The 20,407-nt window shown below is 49.6% G+C and overlaps 1 protein-coding gene across 3 annotated transcripts; it reads left to right on the top strand.

Moving 5' to 3' along the window:
- The first annotated feature begins 525 nt into the window (after positions 1 to 525).
- Positions 526 to 8,754, top strand: LOC139366601 (ring finger protein, LIM domain interacting). 3 transcript variants are annotated; one of them, XM_071104284.1, is made up of 4 exons: positions 526 to 646; positions 4,580 to 4,811; positions 5,318 to 5,425; positions 5,650 to 8,754. In XM_071104284.1, the coding sequence occupies exons 2-4, from the start codon at positions 4,643 to 4,645 to the stop codon at positions 7,662 to 7,664; spliced, it is 2,292 nt and encodes a 763-aa protein (XP_070960385.1). In that variant the 5' UTR covers positions 526 to 646; positions 4,580 to 4,642; the 3' UTR covers positions 7,665 to 8,754. The 3 variants fall into 3 exon arrangements, with proteins under 3 accessions (XP_070960385.1, XP_070960386.1, XP_070960387.1); XM_071104285.1 differs by having other exon boundaries at positions 536 to 646; positions 4,577 to 4,811; XM_071104286.1 differs by lacking the exon at positions 526 to 646 and adding an exon at positions 769 to 1,132 and having other exon boundaries at positions 4,577 to 4,811.
- The last annotated feature ends 11,653 nt before the right edge of the window (positions 8,755 to 20,407 follow it).

The raw sequence follows: 20,407 nt of genomic DNA on the forward strand, positions 1-20,407 counted from the left end.
TCTCTTACTGATAGTTGTGGCTGCTTTGTGTGATGTATTGTTGTCTCTACCTTCTTGCCCTTTGTGCTGCTATCTGTGCTCAATAATGTTCGTACCATGTTTTGTGCTGCTGCCATATTATTGTCATGTGTTGCTACCATGCTGTGTTGTCATGTGTTGCTACCATGCTGTGTTGTCATGTGTTGCTGCCTTGTTATGTTGTTGTCTTAGGGCTCTCTTTTTGTAGTGTTGTGTTGTCTCTCTTGTTGTGATGTGTGTTTTGTCCTCTATTTATATTGTTGTTGTTTTTTTATCCCAGGCCCCCGTCCCCGCAGGAGGCATTTTTGCCTTTTGGTAGGCTGTCATTGTAAATAAGAATGTGTTCTTAACTGGCTTGCCTAGTTAAATAAAGGTTAAATAAAATGAAATTTAAAAATAATGTTGCATGAATCTGTTTTTGTGAATTCCATCTCTCACCACTACGCGGCGCTGCAGTCAAAGTACAGACCAAAAACAAACATCCTTCTTCCGTCTCATTCTCCCCCAGTTTCCGGAAAATCCCTGAGAAAATGGAATCCTGAGGCCGTACCTAAATAGTTAAGCGAATTTGTTAGAATAAAACTACGAAAGTCCAAAAATAAGGAATAACGACACAAATACAAGACAGGTACTGTAAAAAGGATAACATATTTAGATTTTGTTAACTCGTCTTGAAATATAAAGTGGCTCGTTAAATTGTGCTAACCTGTTATTAGTTAGCTAGCTTTAGCGGTCAGCTAGCAGCGATCGGTCGCAGCGGCGTCGGAAGATGTTCGCTAGCGGACTAGATTGCTTAATCAACTAACTGACCCAAGTAATCCGTGTGGATTATAACGTTAGTTAGATAACAACGTCAAAAACATATATTTTGAAAGGGACCATGTTCACTAGCGAGGCAGCCAACGTTATTTCTAACCTTTACTGGCTTAGTTTCGTGTTGGTGAAAATATTTCGGTCTTCCTTATTCCTGATGTCATGTAGCTAACGGTAGTTAGCATTGTTTCGAGGTTTTCATTTATTTATTTACTTACTAACTAAACTACCCCGTTTGCGCCAGCTACAAACAACACAGACGTCAAGTTTTTATGCGGATGGCATAATCATCATTTTTGGTGTAAGTGGATGTCTGTATTTACACAAAATACACCACAAGAGCTAACTAATGTTAGCTTGCTAATTCCACAAATGACTGCAAATGTAAAAGTTTGTCGTTAGCCTGCTAGCCAACGTTAGCAGGTCTGCTAGCTAGCCAAATGTTTATCTTGCGTTAACTAGCTATTTAGTCTTGCCAATTTGAAATGTTTGCTATGGTCACAACTTAAAATCATAACAATATACTAACGATATAATTATTTTATCTAGCTTTGTCTTTTAAATGGTAAATGTTGGGATGTAACTAGCTAACGGAGTTGTTTGTCCATCTTTTTAGATGCCATTTTCTGCTAAGCTAGTTAGCATGCTAATTGTTAGCTCGCCAGATGATTCCATTTTGATTTTCTCGACTTTAGTCTGACTGGCTAGCTGCTGATTTGTAATCAAAACAAGGGACTCCGTTTTAAATGAGACTTTTAAAGGATGTGACATGTTGTTGCATCGGAGTAAAGGATGATCACCGAGCCATCAATCTTTTTCCTTGATGTCTGAAATGTCCTCATTACGTTAACAGCAGTTTACTGAACGCTAGCTAACTTGGTAGCTAATAAGGTAATCGGTCTAATTCTATTTGTCGATGAATGTAATTTAGCGGTGACTAGCTCTGTTTGCCTTGTATAACAATAACATCAAAAATATTCAATGTTATTAGAATCTACTGACAGTCTCCTGTCTGTGGCCTTCCCCACCACTACCCAGCCAGTGTGTTAGCTCTGCTGACAGTCTCCTGTCCGTGGCCTTCCCCACCACTACCCAGCCAGTGTGTTAGCTCTGCTGACAGTCTCCTGTCCGTGGCCTTCCCCACCACTACCCAGCCAGTGTGTTAGCTCTGCTGACAGTCTCCTGTCCGTGGCCTTCCCCACCACTACCCAGCCAGTGTGTTTGCTCTGCTGACAGTCTCCTGTCCGTGGCCTTCCCCACCACTACCCAGCCAGTGTGTTAGCTCTGCTGACAGTCTCCTGTCCGTGGCCTTCCCCACCACTACCCAGCCAGTGTGTTTGCTCTGCTGACAGTCTCCTGTCCGTGGCCTTCCCCACCACTACCCAGCCAGTGTGTTTGCTCTGCTGACAGTCTCCTGTCCGTGGCCTTCCCCACCACTACCCAGCCAGTGTGTTAGCTCTGCTGACAGTCTCCTGTCCGTGGCCTTCCCCACCACTACCCAGCCAGTGTGTTAGCTCTGCTGACAGTCTCCTGTCCGTGGCCTTCCCCACCACTACCCAGCCAGTGTGTTAGCTCTGCTGACAGTCTCCTGTCCGTGGCCTTCCCCACCACTACCCAGCCAGTGTGTTTGCTCTGCTGACAGTCTCCTGTCCGTGGCCTTCCCCACCACTACCCAGCCAGTGTGTTTGCTCTGCTGACAGTCTCCTGTCCGTGGCCTTCCCCACCCCTACCCAGCCAGTGTGTTAGCTCTGCTGACAGTCTCCTGTCCGTGGCCTTCCCCACCACTACCCAGCCAGTGTGTTAGCTCTGCTGACAGTCTCCTGTCCGTGGCCTTCCCCACCACTACCCAGCCAGTGTGTTAGCTCTGCTGACAGTCTCCTGTCCGTGGCCTTCCCCACCACTACCCAGCCAGTGTGTTTGCTCTGCTGACAGTCTCCTGTCCGTGGCCTTCCCCACCACTACCCAGCCAATGTGTTAGCTCTGCTGACAGTCTCCTGTCCGTGGCCTTCCCCACCACTACCCAGCCAGTGTGTTTGCTCTGCTGACAGTCTCCTGTCCGTGGCCTTCCCCACCACTACCCAGCCAGTGTGTTAGCTCTGCTGACAGTCTCCTGTCCGTGGCCTTCCCCACCACTACCCAGCCAGTGTGTTTGCTCTGCTGACAGTCTCCTGTCCGTGGCCTTCCCCACCACTACCCAGCCAGTGTGTTTGCTCTGCTGACAGTCTCCTGTCCGTGGCCTTCCCCACCACTACCCAGCCAGTGTGTTAGCTCTGCTGACAGTCTCCTGTCCGTGGCCTTCCCCACCACTACCCAGCCAGTGTGTTTGCTCTGCTGACAGTCTCCTGTCCGTGGCCTTCCCCACCACTACCCAGCCAGTGTGTTAGCTCTGCTGACAGTCTCCTGTCCGTGGCCTTCCCCACCACTACCCAGCCAGTGTGTTAGCTCTGCTGACAGTCTCCTGTCCGTGGCCTTCCCCACCACTACCCAGCCAGTGTGTTTGCTCTGCTGACAGTCTCCTGTCCGTGGCCTTCCCCACCACTACCCAGCCAGTGTGTTTGCTCTGCTGACAGTCTCCTGTCCGTGGCCTTCCCCACCACTACCCAGCCAGTGTGTTAGCTCTGCTGACAGTCTCCTGTCCGTGGCCTTCCCCACCACTACCCAGCCAGTGTGTTTGCTCTGCTGACAGTCTCCTGTCCGTGGCCTTCCCCACCACTACCCAGCCAGTGTGTTAGCTCTGCTGACAGTCTCCTGTCCGTGGCCTTCCCCACCACTACCCAGCCAGTGTGTTTGCTCTGCTGACAGTCTCCTGTCCGTGGCCTTCCCCACCACTACCCAGCCAGTGTGTTAGCTCTGCTGACAGTCTCCTGTCCGTGGCCTTCCCCACCACTACCCAGCCAGTGTGTTAGCTCTGCTGACAGTCTCCTGTCCGTGGCCTTCCCCACCACTACCCAGCCAGTGTGTTTGCTCTGCTGACAGTCTCCTGTCCGTGGCCTTCCCCACCACTACCCAGCCAGTGTGTTTGCTCTGCTGACAGTCTCCTGTCCGTGGCCTTCCCCACCACTACCCAGCCAGTGTGTTTGCTCTGCTGACAGTCTCCTGTCCGTGGCCTTCCCCACCACTACCCAGCCAGTGTGTTAGCTCTGCTGACAGTCTCCTGTCCGTGGCCTTCCCCACCACTACCCAGCCAGTGTGTTAGCTCTGCTGACAGTCTCCTGTCCGTGGCCTTCCCCACCACTACCCAGCCAGTGTGTTTGCTCTGCTGACAGTCTCCTGTCCGTGGCCTTCCCCACCACTACCCAGCCAGTGTGTTTGCTCTGCTGACAGTCTCCTGTCCGTGGCCTTCCCCACCACTACCCAGCCAGTGTGTTTGCTCTGCTGACAGTCTCCTGTCCGTGGCCTTCCCCACCACTACCCAGCCAGTGTGTTAGCTCTGCTGACAGTCTCCTGTCTGTGGCCTTCCCCACCACTACCCAGCCAGTGTGTTAGGTCTGCTGACCCTTTGCTGTGTCAGTGTGTTGAAGATGCAGCTGGGCATTTCTATTGTCGACCCGGTACAGCGAGAAGAGGATGGTGATGGCACACTTCTCTGAGCCTGCTTCCTCTCGAGGTTTCTTCCTTCTAGGGACGTTTTCCTGGCTCTTGTGCTCTTGCTTCTGCCTTAATTGTGCTTTGGTGTCTAGGCCGGGCTACTGTAAAAGCACTTTTTCACAATTGCTAATGTTAAAATATATTTGATTATCCCTAGCAGCTGGATCGTGGGGACTCAAAGACAGACAGCGTTTATCTCCAGCTTCTCTCCCTTCGACACCCGATGGAGGGCTCCGACAGTTCCGAGCCGGGCGCCAGTGACCAACCAGAGGCCCAGCGCAGGCGGCAACGGGACCGGCTAGACCGGGAGGAGGCCTTCTACCAGTTTGTCAACAACCTGAGTGAGGCAGACTACCGGCTGATGAGAGACAACAACCTGCTGGGTACCCCAGGTAACTGACTCTCCTTTAATACGCCTGTAGTAACACCTGTTATAAACCTGTAACACGCCTCATTAGACAACAACCTTAACAGAGCAGTGTAGAGATGGATTTTCAATCTCATAGAAAAGTTAGTCTTCACTTTGTTTCATGTAGTCCTTATTTTTCTATTGCAGACTGTGGGTTGAATGACCTTTTCAGTCAGGTTTTTAGATTGGCTCTCTAAGGTCGTTGTCTCAGGTTGAGTTTTTCTTATGATGTGCTGGAAAACCAAAGCCTGCGGACAACTGAAGATACCACATCAGGCCAGTGGAGTGGGAGGTGGGCAGTATTTCCCGTGGAGAGCAGTGAGAGGACAGGGCCTGTCCTGGTAAGTCTGGTTCTCAGTACTGTCCTGTTGCTGTGTAACCAGGAGACAAACTACAGCTTTATGGGCAAATACTTGTGTATTTCCAGTAGTAAATGAAGGCAGTTAGAGCCAGTGTCGGTGTACTGAGTTGTAGTTTCATCCCTCCTAGGTGAGATCACAGCAGAGGAGTTGTTCAGTCGGTTGCAGCAGATTAAGGATGGACCAGAGCAGCAGCAGCCTAGCATCAACACCAGTGAGACTGGAGAAGCTACAGGAGGTAAGGCTCCTTTTCATTGTCTTTCATGCAGAAATTCAAAGTTGGCTGCTTTTAAAAATGTTTTCTTTAATGGTGAAATTGCCAGAACAGTCACTGCAAACAACAGTTTTTTTTCTCCATTAGAATGTTGACGCGTTCTCTCTGTTCCATTTAGAATGTTGACGCGTTCTCTCTGTTCTATTAGAACCGTCTCTAGAATGTTGATATGTTCTGTCTTCTATTAGAACCGACAGAACCGGCGGAAGGTCCAGAGGACCCGTCTAATGGCGACACCCTCTTGGATTGGCTGAACACTGTCAGGCGGACAGGCAACACCACCCGCAGTGGTCACAGAGGCAACCAGTCATGGCGGGCAGTGAGCCGGACCAACCCAAACAGCGGAGACTTCCGGTTCAGTCTGGAGATCAACGTTAACCGTAACCTGGCCGAGCAGCAGGCCCGCGCCGATGTGGAGACGGGGGAGGCTCAAGAGGAAGGCCCAGCAGAAGCACCTGGCGATGGGGTGGAGGCAGTGGTCGGAGTGGAGGTCCAGGCAGGGACTGAGGCAGGGACTGAGGCAGGGACTGAGGCAGGGACTGAGGCAGGGACTGAGGCAGGGACTGAGGCAGGGACTGAGGCAGGGACTGAGGCAGGGACTGAGGCAGGGACTGAGGCAGGGACTGAGGCAGGGACTGAGGCAGGGACTGAGGCAGGGACTGAGGCAGGGACTGGGGCAGGGACTGGGGCAGGGACTGGGGCGCCCATGGAGACAGGAGAAGTGCTCGAGGAACCAGTTGTGGAGGAGATGGCTGTCATAGTGGAACCAGAAGCGGAGATGGAGCCAGAGGCTGAAGTAGAAGCAGAGATGGTCCCAGAATTAGTAGTAGAGGTAGTCCCACAGCCGCCCAGCCCTGTCACCGCCACCCCTCCTGTCTCCAGACCAGCCAGTCCCCTGGTGCAGGCCACCCCGGCCCCCGCCCCCCCCAGCCCGCCCCCTGAGGAGCCTCCCCGACGGGGCCAGAGACGAGCCCGCAGCCGTAGCCCTGAGCAGCGCCGGACCAGGGCTCGCACCACACGGAGCCGTTCCCCTCTCACCCTGGACCGACTGGATGGCCTCCCCCGCCACGTGCCCAACGCCACCCCTTCACACAGCCCCCCCACCCTGCCCCCCCAGGCCCCCGCAGAGGGAAGCTCACGGACTCGACAGCATGTTCTGTCCCGGCAAAGCACTGCAGAGTACGATGTCCAGTCAGCCGGAACAGGGTCTGGGAACGCCCCAGAGCCCGTTACCACCCCACCCCAGGAGGGAGAGGCCGCGGGCGCGGAGGGAGCAGCAGGACGACGTCCCCCCACTATCATGCTGGACCTGCAGGTGCGCCGTGTTCGTCCAGGTGAGTACCGCCAGAGGGACAGCATTGCTAACAGAACCCGCTCACGCTCCCAGAACTCCAACAACACCTTCCTGTACGAGAGTGAGAGGGGGGGGTTCCGCAGGACCTTCTCCCGGTCCGAGCGTGCGGGTGTGAGGACGTACGTCAGCACCATCAGGATCCCCATCAGGAGGATCAGTGATGCAGGGTTGGGAGAGGCCACCTCCATGGCTCTGCAGACCATGATACGACAGATCATGACCGGCTTCGGAGAGCTCAGCTATTTCATGGACTCAGACTCTGACTCCTCGGACTCAAACCGTGGCGGTGGTAACCCCACTGGCGCTGCCGACCTAGCAGAGGCGCTCAACACTCCCGACGGGGGAGTAGCTGGTATGGCGGAGGGGGCGGAGCTTCCTGTCTCAGTGGGTGGGCCTAGTGTGGGAGGAGCCGGGGAGGCAAGGACAGAGGAGGGGGAAGAGGGGGTTGGTGTAGGTCTGGCCCCAGGGATAGGTTTAGGGGTGGGGGGCACCCCCAGGGAGGGGCGAGGTCGCCCCCGTGCCCCCATCAGTCTGGAGGAACCAGGGTCACTACCCTTTCTCCGCCTTGCTCACTTCTTCCTCCTGAATGATGAGGATGAGGAACAGCCCAGAGGACTCACCAAGGAGCAGATCGACAACCTCTCCACCAGGAACTTTGGGGAGAGTGATGCTCTGAAGACCTGCAGTGTGTGTATCACAGAGTATGCTGAGGGGAACAAGTTGAGGAAGTTGCCCTGTTCTCATGAGTACCATGTTCACTGTATCGACCGCTGGCTGTCTGAGAACTCCACCTGTCCTATCTGCCGCAGGGCCGTGTTGGTGTCTGCTAACCGGGAGAGTGTGGTCTAACCTGGAGAGCTGGAGGTCAGGGGTCAGCGGTGCTCCATGCAGACAGCTCCAGTATATAACACCGTGTCAGTTCTGCAGGCCTTTCTCCCAGTCAGACCATTTACATTGTTCATGTTTTCATTCTTAAGACATCACTGACTTTTATCCAACTGACATGTTGGTGTTTGGAGAGACGGAGACAGACGAGACGGAGACAGACAGGAAGGTGGTGTCCTCAAAGTGTAGTAAGAGACATGAGAGATGCCACTGTCCCATTGGCCAACAGACCCCACTCTCCCTTACCTACTCTGAGAGGACCAACAGACCCCACTCTCCCTTACCTACTCTGAGAGGACCAACAGACCCCACTCTCCCTTACCTACTCTGGGAGGACCAACAGACCCCACTCTCCCTTACCTACTCTGAGAGGACCAACAAACCCCACTCTCCCTTACCTACTCTGGGAGGACCAACAGACCCCACTCTCCCTTACCTACTCTGGGAGGACCAACAGACCCCACTCTCCCCTACCTGTCTTACCCCAAAAGGGACTCCACTGTCCCCACCTGACCCTGCTCTCCACCTGAAAGACTTAACTGCATTTATCAATACTCTGGAACGGCTCACAGACTGTCAGTGTGTCAAAGCTTGCTGAATTAGTTTTTAAGTTAAAACTGTAGAATGTTGTACAGGCTTTAATTGGGAGAACAAGATGTGACGGACTTGGATTCCGTTGGGAATTCTATCAGTTTATTTGGACTCGTATTGCATCATATTCATGACATCGGAATCAATAGTAGTGATTATTGATTATGAACTGTGTTGAACCGTCGTTGAGAAGGGATGTAGGTATCTGTTAACTGATGCTAGTATGTAGTCTAACTCTAGCCCATCACATGAAGCATTTTCTATTTCTGCCCTCTGACAGTGTTTCATCATGACATCTCGGAGTAGTGATCTAGCACCAGTCCATCACTGTTAATCTAGGATCAGTGGCGGTCTAGGATCAGTCCATATAATCTTATTCATTAAACCTAAGTAGCCCAACTGATCGTAGATCATCACTCCTATTCTGGGACACTTTGTGGATACGGATCCTGAAGGATAACGACAACCTCCTAGTGATCCTGACCTTGTAATATCACCATGACAACCTGTTGATTCTGCTACAGTATGACCAGGAAGTGAACAGAGGGCTGCATTATGGCTCTGTCTCAAATACCACCCTATCTCTATATAGTGCACTACCCATAGGACTCTGGTCAGAAGTACTGCTCTATATAGGGAATAGTGACATTTGGGAATCACATTTATTATGAGTTCCAAGTGTTGGTTAGAGCCAGGCCAGGTTAGACCCCAGGCCAGGTTGGAGCCAGGCCAGGTTAGACCCCAGGCCAGGTTGGAGCCAGGCCAGGTTGGAGCCAGGCCAGGTTAGACCCCGGCCAGGTTAGACCCCGGGCCAGGTTAGACCCCGGGCCAGGTTAGACCCCGGGCCAGGTTAGACCCCAGGCCAGGTTGGAACCCAGGCCAGGTTAGACCCCAGGCCAGGTTGGAGCCAGGCCAGGTTAGACCCCGGCCAGGTTAGACCCCAGGCCAGGTTGGAGCCAGGCCAGGTTGGAGCCAGGCCAGGTTGGAGCCAGGCCAGACCCCGACCAGGTTAAACCCCGGCCAGGTTAGACCCCGGCCAGGCCAGGTTAGACCCCGGCCAGGCTGCTGCCTCTGTCCTGTGTTTTGGCCTAGAACTTCAACCACCAAGAGACATCTTCATATCTGAAACACCAGTGCAATAACTAGAGTGGGAAAACTGAGACAGAAAATAGAGAAAACAAAACTTAATATTCTCAACTTGTATATTATTATTTCTAAAATATTGTAGACTGACTATTCCCAGTTAAAATGAAGACTTTGTTCCCTTTTAAAAATGTGTTCATCTTTTTATTTTCTAGAGCTGGGTTCTTTGTGTACATTCTGATAGCGCTCTTTCTTGTTGAGCGGTGGGCCTGTAGGATGCTGTAGGTTGGCTGTTCACACAGAGGGAGGGAGTGTTCCATGCCACGATGACATCACATTCTATAGGTTCCATGTGTTCTCACGGTTGCCGTCATTACCTCCTCCCTGTACAAATAAAGTTTTGGGTGGTTGAAGCTCTGTTATTGTTGATAATGACCAGTTGTAAATGAACTGTATTGTGTCTTTCTGACAGTGCTTCCCCTACTAACCTGGCTGTCTTCATCAAGGCCTCCTACTGCACTGTGTTGCATTGCTCTCAAATGGCTCCCTGTATGCACTATAAAGGGAATAGGGAGCCAGACCGGTCCTGTAGTGTAATATCCCCATGTTCATCAAAGGCACCCCTCTTTATCATGAAATATATTCTTCCATCTCTACTTGTTGTTTGGCCTTAGAGGATATATTTTATAATTGATGATCCATGCAGAAGATGTGGTTGTTTCAGTTCACAGGGGGTGATGTTGAGAGGGCCACGTTGTTTCAACTAACCTCGTCGTGAACCAGGCTTCTCCAAGTGTGACCACTTGATTTCGGAGGTATAGCAAATCAGTAAGCTGTTTCCAGGTGGAGCACCTCTACAGACATGATCAATAGGGTTGATCACAGTTAATCAGTAAGCTGTTTCCAAGTGGAGCACCTCTACAGACATGATCAATAGGGTTGATCAGAGTTAATCAGTAAGCTGTTTCCAGGGTTGATCAGAGTTAATCAATCAGTAAGCTGTTTCCAGGTGGAGCACCTCTACAGACATGATCAATAGGGTTGATCAGAGTTAATCAATCAGTAAGCTGTTTCCAGGTGGAGCACCTCTACAGACATGATCAATAGGGTTGATCAGAGTTAATCAATCAGTAAGCTGTTTCCAGGTGGAGCACCTCTACAGACATGATCAATAGGGTTGATCAGAGTTAATAGAGTGGTAATTACCAGTTGGATGCTGTCGCGTGATATGATCTCGTTGAGAAATGTCGATTGGCTAATGGCCAGCAAACTGCATCGTCCAGGGAAAATCTGCCTCGTCCAGGGAAAACCTGCCTCGTCCAGGGAAACTGCATCGTCCAGGGAAACTGCATCGTCCAGGGAAACTGCATCGTCCAGGGAAACTGCCTCGTCCAGGGAAACTGCATCGTCCAGGGAAACTGCATCGTCCAGGGAAACTGCATCGTCCAGGGAAACTGCATCGTCCAGGGAAACTGCCTCGTCCAGGGAAACTGCCTCGTCCAGGGAAAATCTGCAAATAATATTGAGTAGTTATTTATGATAGAAGGTGATTTGTTCATCAGTCTCGGCTCCAATGTGGAACTGTGTGTCTGACCACCTGGCCTCACTGAGCCTGAATGTTTTTTATATATATATATATATACTGAAGAAACATATAAACACAACATGTAAAGTGCTGGTTTCATGAGCTGAAATAAATGATCCCAGAAATGTTCCATATGCACAAAAAGTTTATTTCTCTCATTTTGTTGTGAGGTTGGGCAAAAGGCCACTGCTATGGGGTGCTGAGGAGTATTTATTTCTGTAATAAATCCATTTTGTGGGGAAAAACGTATTCTGATTGACTGGGCCTGTCTGTTAAGTGTGTGGGCCTATGTCATCTGAAATCCATAGATTAGGTCCTCGTTTATTTTTAATGGACTGGTTTCTTATATTAACTGTAAAATCATTGAAATTGTTGCATGTTGCGTTTACATTTTTGTTCAGTATATTTTACAATAAAGATATGTGCATCAAAACCTCAATGGATCACTATCAATTTAGAGTGGCAAACATGGACAATAAGATCTATATCAGGGTAAGCATTATGTTCAGATGAAACGGATATGATTTCACCTCGTGTTTTTACACGGATATTGTGTTGATACATCAAGCTGCCCATAATATGGTAGGCGGAATACTCCAGCAATTACGGTATTATGGTCAAGTTAAGTATGTGGGAATAAGGAAGTGAAGGCTGAAACTACAGAGGAACGATGTCACTTGGTGCGTTGTCAAGGGATTTACCGACATGAAAGACCTGTAGAATATAACTAATGGCAGCTGTTCTTAAACGGAACTACGGAATAGTTCCTTGTCTTCAGAAAACACTTTTATGAACGAGAGGCTTGTGTTGTCGCCCACAGTACAATTTATGTATTAGATTATAAGATATTAACCTGTATCTAGACTGTAATGAATATCGTATTTTATAAATGGAGAAAATGACACCGCTACATTGGTTTCTGTTTACCGATATACCGTAATTACCCGAATACAGTTTACCGCAGATGTTGATCATAGTACTACTTAATTTGACCACGTTGGGACGCTGTCTACACGTTCATGTGAGTAGTTTATTTTACATGCATGATTTTTTGCACACTTACATTGTCTCTGGCCATGTCGTCCCAGCTACAGCCCAGGTCCTGTGGGCTGGATGTGGTGTCGGTGGGGGTGAGATATAAGAGGTCCATCCCTGCACAGGTGAGTCACCTGGACCACCTGGTGTTGACCGTGAAGAGTGTTCCAGCCACCTGCAACTTCTACTCCTCTGTCCTGGGCATGGAGGTCATCACCTTTAAGGTACATTCTGAGTACTGAACACAGACTGCACAATCAATGATTAGTCTATTGATCACTTTTACTGAGACATTCATTATTCTACTTTGGATAAAACATGGGTTGTCTAAACATTTTCTGCTGTTCTGACCATGGTAGTTTCCACAGCTAAGTGTCCATCCATCAGGCCTAGATCCTAACTTCCTGTTCTTAGTCCTAACTTCCTGTTTGTCTTGCCCATCCATCAGGCCTCGGTCTTAATGTCCTGTTCTTCCTGCCCATCCATACATCAGGCCTCGGTCTTAATGTCCTGTTCTTCCTGCCCATCCATACATCAGGCCTAGATCCTAACTTCCTGTACTTAGTACCCAACCATCCATCAGGCTAAGGTAGAACGACTGCCCTCTCTCTTTGAAGCCACGGAAATTCAAGGCCGGCCACGTTACTGCAAGCATTGTTATCAGAAAACAGGATCCCCCATTATAGTGAACGGAAAAATGAAAATCTTTGCCGTCAATCTTTGTGTAAAAAATGGCAGCCATTTAAAATAGTTTGTAGATGATGTAGATGATGTCAGTTTCCTCAACAGGAGGAGGTGGTGGAGGCCATGATGGAGGGTAAAGGAGGGATGAGAGAAGGAGCAGCATTATATCATTCTGTCTGGACTGTTGTGTCACCAAGCACTTTGTGGTTTATTTTATGGAACATACAGCGCCAAATTGGGATTAAAATGGATTAAATTGTCTTTTTTTTCAACGATCTACACAAAATACTCTGTAATGTCAAAGCAGAAGAAAAATTCTAACATTTTTAAAAGATGAATGACAAATGTAACACTAATACCTTGATTAGATCAGTATTCAACCCTGAGTCAATACATGTTACAATCCCCTTTGGCAGTGATTACAGCTGTGAGTCTTTCTGGGTAAGTCTCTAAGAGTGACTACAGCTGTGAGTCTTTCTGGGTAAGTCTCTAAGAGTGACTACAGCTGTGAGTCTTTCTGGGTAAGTCTCTAAGAGTGACTACAGCTGTGAGTCTTTCTGGGTAAGTCTCTAAGAGTGACTACAGCTGTGAGTCTTTCTGGGTAAGTCTCTAAGAGTGACTACAGCTGTGAGTCTTTCTGGGTAAGTCTCTAAGAGTGACTACAGCTGTGAGTCTTTCTGGGTAAGTCTCTAAGAGTGACTACAGCTGTGAGTCTTTCTGGGTAAGTCTCTAAGAGTGACTACAGCTGTGAGTCTTTCTGGGTAAGTCTCTAAGAGTGACTACAGCTGTGAGTCTTTCTGGGTAAGTCTCTAAGAGTGACTACAGCTGTGAGTCTTTCTGGGTAAGTCTCTAAGAGTGACTACAGCTGTGAGTCTTTCTGGGTAAGTCTCTAAGAGTGACTACAGCTGTGAGTCTTTCTGGGTAAGTCTCTAAGAGCGACTACAGCTGTGAGTCTTTCTGGGTAAGTCTCTAAGAGTGACTACAGCTGTGAGTCTTTCTGGGTAAGTCTCTAAGAGTGACTACAGCTGTGAGTCTTTCTGGGTAAGTCTCTAAGAGTGACTACAGCTGTGAGTCTTTCTGGGTAAGTCTCTAAGAGCGACTACAGCTGTGAGTCTTTCTGGGTAAGTCTCTAAGAGCGACTACAGCTGTGAGTCTTTCTGGGTAAGTCTCTAAGAGTTTTGCACATCTGGATTGTACAACATTTGCATATTAATATTTTCTAAATTCTTCAAGCTCTGTCAAGTTGGTTGTTGATCATTGCTAGTCAGCCATTTTTAAGTCTTGCCCTGCAAGACGATTTATGTCAAAATTCTAACATGGCCACCCAGGAACATTCAATGTTGTCTTGGTAATCAGCTCCAGTATATATTTGGCCTTGAGTATAGGAGACAAATGTTATCTAGGATATTGCCCTAAAAAACCTCCTGTCCTTGCTGATGATGAACACATGAAAAGCCAACAGACATTTACTCCTGAGGTGCTGACTTGTTGCACCCTCGACAACTACTGTGATTATTATTATTTGACCATGCTGGTCATTTATGAACATTTGAACATCTTGGCCATGTTCTGTTATCTCCACCCGGCACAGCCAGAAGAGGACTGGCCACCCCTCAGAGCCTGGTTCCTCTCTAGGTTTCTTCCTAGGTTCTGGCCTTTCTAGGGAGTTTTACCTAGCCACCGTTCTTCTACACCTGCATTGCTTGCGGTTTGGGGTTTTAGGCTGGTTTTCTGTACTGGACAAAAAGTTAGTTTATTTGCAACATTTTAGCTGCAACCACGGCAAGAACTAATGGGGATCCATAATAAACCCCCAGGAAGAGTAGCTGCTGCCTTGGCAGGAACTAATGGGGATCCATAATAAACCCCAGGAAGAGTAGCTGCTGCCTTGGCAGTAACTAATGGGGATCCATAATACACCCCAGGAAGAGTAGCTTCTGCCTTGGCAGGAACTAATGGGGATCCATAATAAACCCCAGGAAGAGTAGCTGCTGCCTTGGCAGGAACTAATGGGGATCCATAATAAACCCCAGGAAGAGTAGCTGCTGCCTTGGCAGGAACTAATGGGGAACCATAATAAACCCCAGGAAGAGTAGCTGCTGCCTTGGCAGGAACTAATGGGGATCCATAATAAACCCCAGGAAGAATAGCTGCTGCCTTGGCAGGAACTAATGGGGAAGCATAATAAATCCCAGGAAGAGAAGCTGCTCCCTTGGCAGGAAGTAATGGGGATCCATAATAAACCCCAGGAAGAGTAGCTGCTGCCTTGGCAGAACTAATGGGGATCCATAATAAACCCCAGGAAGAGTAGCTGCTGCCTTGGCAGAACTAATGGGGATCCATAATAAACCCCAGGAAGAGTAGCTGCTGCCTTGGCAGGAACAAATGGGGAACCATAATAAACCCCAGGAAGAGTAGCTTCTGCCTTGGCAGGAACTAATGGGGATCCATAATAAACCCCAGGAAGAGTAGCTGCTGCCTTGGCAGGAAGTAATGGGGATCCATAATAAACCCCAGGAAGAGTAGCTGCTGCCTTGGCAGTAACTAATGGGGATCCATAATACACCCCAGGAAGAGTAGCTTCTGCCTTGGCAGGAAGTAATGGGGATCCATAATAAACCCCAGGAAGAGTAGCTGCTGCCTTGGCAGGAACTAATGGGGATCCATAATAAACCCCAGGAAGAGTAGCTGCTGCCTTGGCAGGAACTAATGGGGAACCATAATAAACCCCAGGAAGAGTAGCTGCTGCCTTGGCAGGAACTAATGGGGATCCATAATAAACCCCAGGAAGAATAGCTGCTGCCTTGGCAGGAACTAATGGGGAAGCATAATAAATCCCAGGAAGAGAAGCTGCTCCCTTGGCAGGAAGTAATGGGGATCCATAATAAACCCCAGGAAGAGTAGCTGCTGCCTTGGCAGAACTAATGGGGATCCATAATAAACCCCAGGAAGAGTAGCTGCTGCCTTGGCAGAACTAATGGGGATCCATAATAAACCCCAGGAAGAGTAGCTGCTGCCTTGGCAGGAAGTAATGGGGATCCATAATAAACCCCAGGAAGAGTAGCTGCTGCCTTGGCAGAACTAATGGGGATCCATAATAAACCCCAGGAAGAGTAGCTGCTGCCTTGGCAGAACTAATGGGGATCCATAATAAACCCCAGGAAGAGTAGCTGCTGCCTTGGCAGAACTAATGGGGATCCATAATAAACCCCAGGAAGAGTAGCTGCTGCCTTGGCAGGAAGTAATGGGGATCCATAATAAACCCCAGGAAGAGTAGCTGCTGCCTTGGCAGGAAGTAATGGGGATCCATAATAAACCCCAGGAAGAGTAGCTGCTGCCTTGGCAGAACTAATGGGGATCCATAATAAATCCCAGGAAGAGTAGCTGCTGCCTTTGCAGAACTAATGGGGAACCATAATAAATCCCAGGAAGAGAAGCTGCTCCCTTGGCAGAACTAATGGGGATCCATAATAAACCCCAGGAAGAGTAGCTGCTGCCTTGGCAGAACTAATGGGGATCCATAATAAACCCCAGGAAGAGTAGCTGCTGCCTTGGCAGAACTAATGGGGATCCATAATAAACCCCAGGAAGAGAAGCTGCTCCCTTGGCAGGAACTAATGGGGATCCATAATAATCCCCAGGAAGAGTAGCTGCTGCCTTGGCAGGAACTAATGGGGATCCATAATAAACCCCAGGAAGAGTAGCTGCTGCCTTGGCAGGAAGTAATGGGGATCCATAATAAACCCCAGGAAGAGTAGCTGCTGCCTTGACAGGAACTAATGGGGATCCATAATAAACCCCAGGAAGAGTAGCTGCTGCCTTGGCAGGAAGTAATGGGGATCCATAATAAACCCCAGGAAGAGTAGCTGCTGCCTTGGCAGAACTAATAGGGATCCATAATAAACCCCAGGAAGAATAGCTGCTGCCTTGACAGGAACTAATGGGGAACCATAATAAATTCCAGGAAGAGAAGCTGCTCCCTTGGCAGGAACTAATGGGGATCCATAATAAACCCCAGGAAGAGTAGCTGCTGCCTTGGCAGGAAGTAATGGGGATCCATAATAAACCCCAGGAAGAGTAGCTGCTGCCTTGGCAGGAACTAATGGGGATCCATAATAAACCCCAGGAAGAGTAGCTGCTGCCTTGGCAGGAACTAACGGGGATCCATAATAAACCCCAGGAAGAATAGCTGCTGCCTTGACAGGAACTAATGGGGAACCATAATAAATCCCAGGAAGAGAAGCTGCTCCCTTGGCAGGAACTAATGGGGATCCATAATAAACCCCAGGAAGAATAGCTGCTGCCTTGGCAGGAAGTAATGGGGATCCATAATAAACCCCAGGAAGAGTAGCTGCTGCCTTGGCAGGAACTAATGGGGATCCATAATAAACCCCAGGAAGAGTAGCTGCTGCCTTGGCAGGAAGTAATGGGGATCCATAATAAACCCCAGGAAGAGTAGCTGCTGCCTTGGCAGGAAGTAATGGGGATCCATAATAAACCCTCCATTACATTGTCTTCTCTGCTCTGTATCTGTGCTCTCTGGGAGGGTGTCACTCTCTAGGAAGTTTTACGGTTCAACTTGAGTGGAAAAGTTTAGATGGTCTATTCTGGATCTATCCTTACTGGAAAATGAGGTATTTCCTCCTTAGGGTTGTGTTTCTGTTCTGTCTTCCTTTACCAGGTCTCATTTTGGGTATTCCCCTGACGTTCCTTGTTATTTGAAGTGGGACTAAGTTAATATGTGGCAGGGAGGAAACAAACTGAACAGGTTAGCTGTTGACAGTAAGGAGGCCCAGAGGGGGGCTCAGCCCTGTGTGTTTGCCCAGCTCAGCCCTACCTTGGCTGGGGAAAAACCAACACGTTTACAGGCCCCAGCCCTCCCCTCCCCCCTGCCCCTGGTCCAGTCTAGCAGTGTTGAACAGTTGAGGAGTGAGGCTATGTCTCTGTAGTCATTCATCTCCACTTCATATTCATTAAACTGGAAAGAGGTAGAGAGAGGCCTTCTCGCTCTCTCCTTCCCTCTCTCTCTCCACCCCTCGGTCATCAAGACGTGATGGACTAGCCAGTCTTGTTCAGTCTCTGCCGTGATGACAGCCCCCTCTCTCTCAGGAGAAAGGAATGAGGGGATGGGAAGCTGAGAGACTAACGGCTGTTGGAAGGACAGGACCAAGGTGCAGCGTGGTATGTGTCCATATTTATTTAAATTAACACCAAAATAACAAAAATAACAACGAGAACGACCAGGTGATACACAACAGAAAACAACTACCCACAACTCAAGGGCGAAACCAGGCTGCCTAATTATGGTTCTCAAGCAGAGACAACGATTGACAGCTGCCGCTGATTGGGAACCATTCCAGGCCAAACACATAGAAATACAAACATAGAACCAAACATAGAATACCCACCCACATCACACCCTGACCAAACTAAAAATAGAAACATACAAAGCAATCTACGGTCAGGGCGTGACAGTACCCCCCCCCCCAAAGGTGCGGACTCCGGCCGCAAAATCTAAACCCATAGGGGAGGGTCTGGGTGGGCATCTGCCCGCAGTGGCGGCTCTGGCACAGGACGTGGACCCCACTCCACCATAGTCTTGGCCCACTTAAGTTGCACCTTTGGAGCGGTGACCCTCGCCGTCGACCTCGGACTGGTGACCCTTGCAGCGGGCCCCGAATACACGGGAGACTCCGGCAGCACCAGACAGACGGGAGACTCGGGCAGCGCCGGTGTGAAGGGCGACTCGGGCAGCGCCGGTGTGAAGGGCGACTCTGGCAGCTCCTGACTGCCGGGCGGCTCTGGCAGCTCCTGACTGCCGGGCGGCTCTGGCAGCTCCTGACTGCCGGGCGGCTCTGGCAGCTCCTGACTGACGGGCGGCTCTGGCAGCTCCTGACTGACGGGCGGCTCTGGCAGCTCCTGACTGACGGGCGGCTCTGGCAGCTCCTGACTGACGGGCGGCTCTGGCAGCCCCTGACTGACGGGCGGCTCTGACAGCTCCGGACAGGAGGGAGGCTCTGGAAGCGCTGGACAGGAGGGAGACTCTGGAAGCGCTGGACAGGCGAGAGCACCTGTAGGGAGGAGACAGAGAGACAGCCTGGTGCGTGGGGCTGCCACAGGAGGCCTGGTGCGTGGAGGAGGCACCGGATGGACCGGACCGTGGAGGTGCACTGTAGGTCTCGAGCACCGAGCCTGCACAACCTGTCCTGGCTGGATCCTCCCTGTAGCCCGGCAAGTGCTGGCGAACCGGGGACACCGTGCGTAGGGCTGGTGCCTAACTCCTCATATCACCGCCGCTCGGCTTTAGCTGCCTCCAGCTCTTCCCTGGGGCTGCGATATTCCCCAGCCTGTGCCCTTACCCTCCAAAATCTCCTCCCATGTCCAGGAGTCCAGAACCCTCTGCTCCTGGTTACCACGCTGCTTGGTCCGGTTGTGGTGGGTAGTTCTGTAACGGCTGTTGGAAGGAGAGGACCAAGATGCAACGTGGAATATGTCCATATTTATTTAGTCCAGAGACTAAGGGCTCGATTCAATTAGATTTGCGTTAGCCGACACATACCTGGTCATTTGACGGTGTTGGAGGTGGAACCATGACAGAGCTGTCAAATCCACAAGCAGCTCCTGGCATTAAAAGCAGCTCCTGGCAGTAGAAGCAGCTCCTGGCACTAGAAGCAGCTCCTGGCATAGTACCAGCTCCTGGCAGTAGAAGCAGCTCCTGGCATAGTACCAATTGCGGACATTGCCATGTAAAGTATGTAGGTAACATGTCTCACAGTAAAGTATGTAGGTAACACGTCTCACAGTAAAGTACAGTGCCTTGCGAAAGTATTCGGCCCCCTTGAACTTTGCAACCTTTTGCCACATTTCAGGCTTCAAACATGAAGATATAAAACTGTATTTTTTTGTGAAGAATCAACAACAAGTGGGACACAATCATGAAGTGGAACGACATTTATTGGATATTTCAAACTTTTTTAACAAATCAAAAACTGAAAAATTGGGCGTGCAAAATTATTCAGCCCCCTTAAGTTAATACTTTGTAGCGCCACCTTTTGCTGCGATTACAGCTGTAAGTCGCTTGGGGTATGTCTCTATCAGTTTTGCACATCAAGAGACTGACATTTTTTCCCATTCCTCCTTGCAAAACAGCTCGAGCTCAGTGAGGTTGGATGGAGAGCATTTGTGAACAGCAGTTTTCAGTTCTTTCCACAGATTCTCGATTGGATTCAGGTCTGGACTTTGACTTGGCCATTCTAACACCTGGATATGTTTATTTTTGAACCATTCCATTGTAGATTTTGCTTTATGTTTTGGATCATTGTCTTGTTGGAAGACAAATCTCCGTCCCAGTCTCAGGTCTTTTGCAGACTCCATCAGGTTTTCTTCCAGAATGGTCCTGTATTTGGCTCCATCCATCTTCCCATCAATTTTAACCATCTTCCCTGTCCCTGCTGAAGAAAAGCAGGCCCAAACCATGATGCTGCCACCACCATGTTTGACAGTGGGGATGGTGTGTTCAGCTGTGTTGCTTTTACGCCAAACATAACGTTTGCATTGTTGCCAAAAAGTTCAATTTTGGTTTCATCTGACCAGAGCACCTTCTTCCACATGTTTGGTGTGTCTCCCAGGTGGCTTGTGGCAAACTTTAAACGACACTTTTTATGGATATCTTTAAGAAATGGCTTTCTTCTTGCCACTCTTCCATAAAGGCCAGATTTGTGCAATATAC

The sequence above is a fragment of the Oncorhynchus clarkii genome, chromosome 14, assembly GCF_045791955.1.
Source record: "Oncorhynchus clarkii lewisi isolate Uvic-CL-2024 chromosome 14, UVic_Ocla_1.0, whole genome shotgun sequence".
NCBI lineage: Eukaryota > Metazoa > Chordata > Actinopteri > Salmoniformes > Salmonidae > Oncorhynchus > Oncorhynchus clarkii.